This window comes from Bison bison, unplaced genomic scaffold (assembly GCF_000754665.1).
Source record: "Bison bison bison isolate TAMUID 2011002044 unplaced genomic scaffold, Bison_UMD1.0 scf7180017864314, whole genome shotgun sequence".
Classification (NCBI taxonomy): Eukaryota; Metazoa; Chordata; class Mammalia; order Artiodactyla; family Bovidae; genus Bison; species Bison bison.
Window position 1 is genome coordinate 1,831,622 of NW_011494886.1, and position 4,038 is coordinate 1,835,659.

A 4,038-nucleotide genomic window follows, 5' to 3' on the forward strand; every position below is an offset into this window, starting at 1 on the left:
ATGCAGTGATAACACTTTCAGATGTCATTTTCCATTCATTTAAAAATTTCTGCTGTACACAATGTGTCTGTCTTTAAAGTATGACTATGTTTTAAATTGATCACTTCTGCCCAGCCCTCTCCTTCTACTTCACTAACATCCATCAGGTCCCCTAAGCTTCTGGAGGGGCCCAGAGCAAGAAGGTAGGTTGGGGCTCTTGTATCATATATGGAAATATAATGTGATAATGATTTGTATGGCTAGGCTTGAGATTAAAACTCTTAGGCTCTTTGACAATCTGTACTTGCACTGCAATGGGAACATACCCCAGTGTCTGGTTGCTTCTCTTCCCACACAGGGCTTTATCTCTCACTACTAAACCTCAAGCCCAAAGAATGCTAAAGAACTGATGCTTTCAACTGTGGTGCTGAAGACATCTGAAAGTCCTTTGGACAGCAAGGAAATCAAACCAGTCAATCTTAAGGGAAATCGACCCTGAATACTCATCGGAAGGACTAATGCTGAAGCTGAAGCTCCAGTAGTCTGGTCACCTGATGCAAACAGCCAACTCATTGGAAAAGTCCCTATTTCTGGGAAATATTGAGGGCAGAAGAAGAGGGCATCCTAAGATGAGATGGCTGAATGGCATCATTGATGCAATGGACATGAACTTGGGCAAACTTCAGGAGATGGTGAAGGACAGGGAGGCTTGGCGTACTGCAGTCCATGGGGTTGCAAAGAGTTGGAAACTTCTGGGTGACTGAACAACAACAAACCTCAAGCCAGTGTATGTGAGTAGACACCAGGCTGCCACATCTTAGGTTTTGAGGAGTGGACACCAAAGACCTGGTTTGCTTGTAAGATGATGATCTAGGGGAAAGGTCCAAGCAATCCTAGGAGCATATGAGCAGGAAATTTCGGTGTTCATGGTACCAGAAGAGAGATCTAGAACAAGAAGGAATGTCTGGGTTTGGGGTGGTCACTACTGCAGCTGCACCGCAGTTTAACTCTTCCCTCCGCCCAACCATGTAGCCTTCCTCCTTCCTCAGGGGATGATCCGAGGGCACTCACTAATACACTGACTCAGGAACTCACTGCTGGCTGTGGAGGCTCACATCCAAAGAAATCAATATAAATATGTCAAAAGAGAGTGTGCATTGGGAAGATGTGCCTGGAGGGTTGAAGGAAGTCTTTGACCTCAGCTAGGTGTCTAAAAGAAGAGTGGTTTACAACAGCTTAGCTTTAGGAGGGGGACAAAAGGAGAAAGAGAAAGTATCAGTCAGAGGAGCAGCTTGTTCAAATGCATAGAGGTGTGAGTGAGTGGAGCAAGTCTGGGAAACTGGAAGCAGGTGGCTTGGCCTGCTGGTGGAATGGAGAACAGGCAGTGGCTCGAACGCATCATACTGGATGATCTCAGATTACCAGACAAAAGCGGAAACTCACTCGCACAATTTCCTAAATGCAGTGGCTTAGAATAAAGCTTTCTCTTGAAATCATACTTACTCTACCATCTTCTCTCCAAAGCTTCCTGCTGCACCTACCAGCACCTGGATTGCGCTCTGGGACAGAGTCTCACTCCTGTATTGTCTCTGGTAGCTCGCCTAAAAGGAATGTTGAACCAAGTTGTTATATAATATGGATCAGAGTGACAAATTATGGAAAAATAATCTATGAGAGAGAAGTCAAAACCCCAAAATATCAGTATCTTTATTTAAAAAAATTTTTTTCAGTGGAGTCTAGACCATGAGGTCAGTGCAGAAGGTACGTCTGAGCTTTGTGTGGAGTGAAATAGATTATGCAAGAAACTAGGTTCCTGATAGATGTTAATTACGTTTTCAAAAATAAGTGGAGTTCTGTGGCCAAATAAGCATGGGAACTGGTGCAAACTACCCCCACCTTAGAAGTTTATAATACATATTTGAATTTTAAAGCCTCTGAGAAGTTTTACAGTAAGGGATCCTAGTTTATGTCTTTCTTTAACTTCACTTAGCCAAATATTTTGACAACAGAACTCTCTTGTCTCCAATCTATTCCCAGCATGAGATGACCTGCTGCTATGGTGCAAAATACATTCATTCATTCATTCATTTGGGCCATATACTGAGAGCCCACTCAGCTTCTGTGTGCTGAGCACTGTTGAGAATCTACTTCCTGATTTGGAACGTAAGATATGACTAAAGATTCCCGGTTCCATAGAAGACATTCTGTTTGCACAATCTATGAACATTGAAACATGTTTTGCTCTTGGAGGATACTAGAAAGGGATAGAACTAAATTTTAGGATGAAAGATCAACAAGCTAGTTGTCCATAATAACGAGAATTCAATAGAGGATCATTTCTTCTTAAACTTCATTAAAATACCTATAAAATAATGTAAATGTAAAATATTTTCAGTATTCTCAAAGACAAACACTGCAGTCTGTAGGGAAAATAAGAAAGCTGAAAGTAATATGGAACTCATGAAAGCTTAGCAACACAAGTAATTGACCACTTCAATACTAGAAAAATGTTAATTCTTAAATGATCATTCGTACCAATTCGTAAGAATTTAGAGAATGGCTGATTCCTAAAAATAACTGCCATCTATGAGCTCCCTAATATACTATTGGATTAACATAATAATTTTTGTTTTACATAAAATTATTTAATTCTTGCAACAGCTTTATGATGAAGGCATCAAATCTGTATTTGATAGATGAGAAAGATGAGAATCCTCAAGGAGTTAAGTAGTTTTCTCAAGACCATATTAGAAACTCAGTTCTTTCTGAACTGAAAGCCTGTCCTCCCTTCCTCCGACTATACTGTGCTGTCTCTCCTTCGCCACCATCTTGCCATGCTATGTTCCCTCTTCACATGTACAGGAGCGGAGGAGATATTGCTCCCATTAACCTGAACTGGCTGAGATTTAAACAAAGAACTCTCAAAGCTTTGAAAACTATAATAGCCAACTGTTGGGAGCAGTGACTATTAGAATGGAGATTGCAGAAATCAAATCAACAAGCCAAGATACACGTGAAAATACATCTAGTACAAAGAAGGACTAAAAATGTACAAGGTGAGATGAGATCTGGAGAATAGAACAGAGAGACTCAATGCACTTTGAAAATAGGACTTCTGGATTAAGACCTAACAGCACAAAATCAACGAAGATGTAATAGTAGAAATAGGGGAAAAAATTAATGGGAATAAATCAAAAAGATACAGAAAGCATGTATTATAGAAAACATAGGATATCACAGGAGGGGGAATGTAAGAGGTCATTTGGGTAGCATGTTTCTCCTTCTACAGATGGGGAAAATAAAGAAAAAAGAATAAGTTCTGAGCCGCATATCATATTAATAACGAAAGCAAGACTCAAAATGGAGTCTCCTGCATTGATTTTAAGGGTTCCTGAATACTATATTTTCCTCAAAATAAAACACCTTATGCTTAAGCTAATTTGAGTGGATTTTTTTCCCCTTTTCTTTTTGCAGTGAAACAAATTCCTAAGACAATGCTGAACTTCCCTTTACCTTTGTAAACTATCTATTAAACTGTGCAGGTGAGCATAACCAAGATGTATTAAACAAGGGAGAAAGTTTTCAGTATCAGATCAGATCAGTCGCTCAGTCGTGTCCGACTCTTTGCGACCCCATGAATCGCAGCACACCAGGCCTCCCTGTCCATCACCAACTCCCAGACTTCACTCAGACTCACGTCCATCGAGTCGGTTATGCCATCCAGCTATCTCATCCTCTGTCGTCCCCTTCTCCTCCTGCCCCCAATCCCTCCCAGCATCAGAGTCTTTTCCAATGAGTCAACTCTTCGCATGAGGTGGCCAAAGTACTGGAGTTACAGCTTTAGCATCATTCCTTCCAAAGAAATCCCAGGGCTGATCTCCTTCAGAATGGACTGGTTGGATCTCCTTGAAGTCCAAGGGACTCTCAAGAGTCTTCTCCAACACCACACTTCAAAAGTATCAATTCTTTGGCACTCAGCTTTCTTCACAGTCCAACTCTCACATCCATACATGACCATTGGAAAAACCATACCTTGACTAGATGGACTTTTGTTGGTAA

At 40.9% G+C, this 4,038-nt stretch overlaps 1 protein-coding gene across 1 annotated transcript in view; it reads right to left on the reverse strand.

Moving 5' to 3' along the window:
* The window catches only part of SLC9C1 (solute carrier family 9, subfamily C (Na+-transporting carboxylic acid decarboxylase), member 1), a 111,100-nt gene that overhangs the window by 51,981 nt on the left and 55,081 nt on the right, over nt 1–4,038 (reverse strand). The window contains exon 13 of the mRNA XM_010852747.1: nt 1,483–1,580. Within this exon, the coding sequence (XP_010851049.1) occupies nt 1,483–1,580 (98 nt within the window). The remainder of the gene's footprint in view (nt 1–1,482; nt 1,581–4,038) is intronic.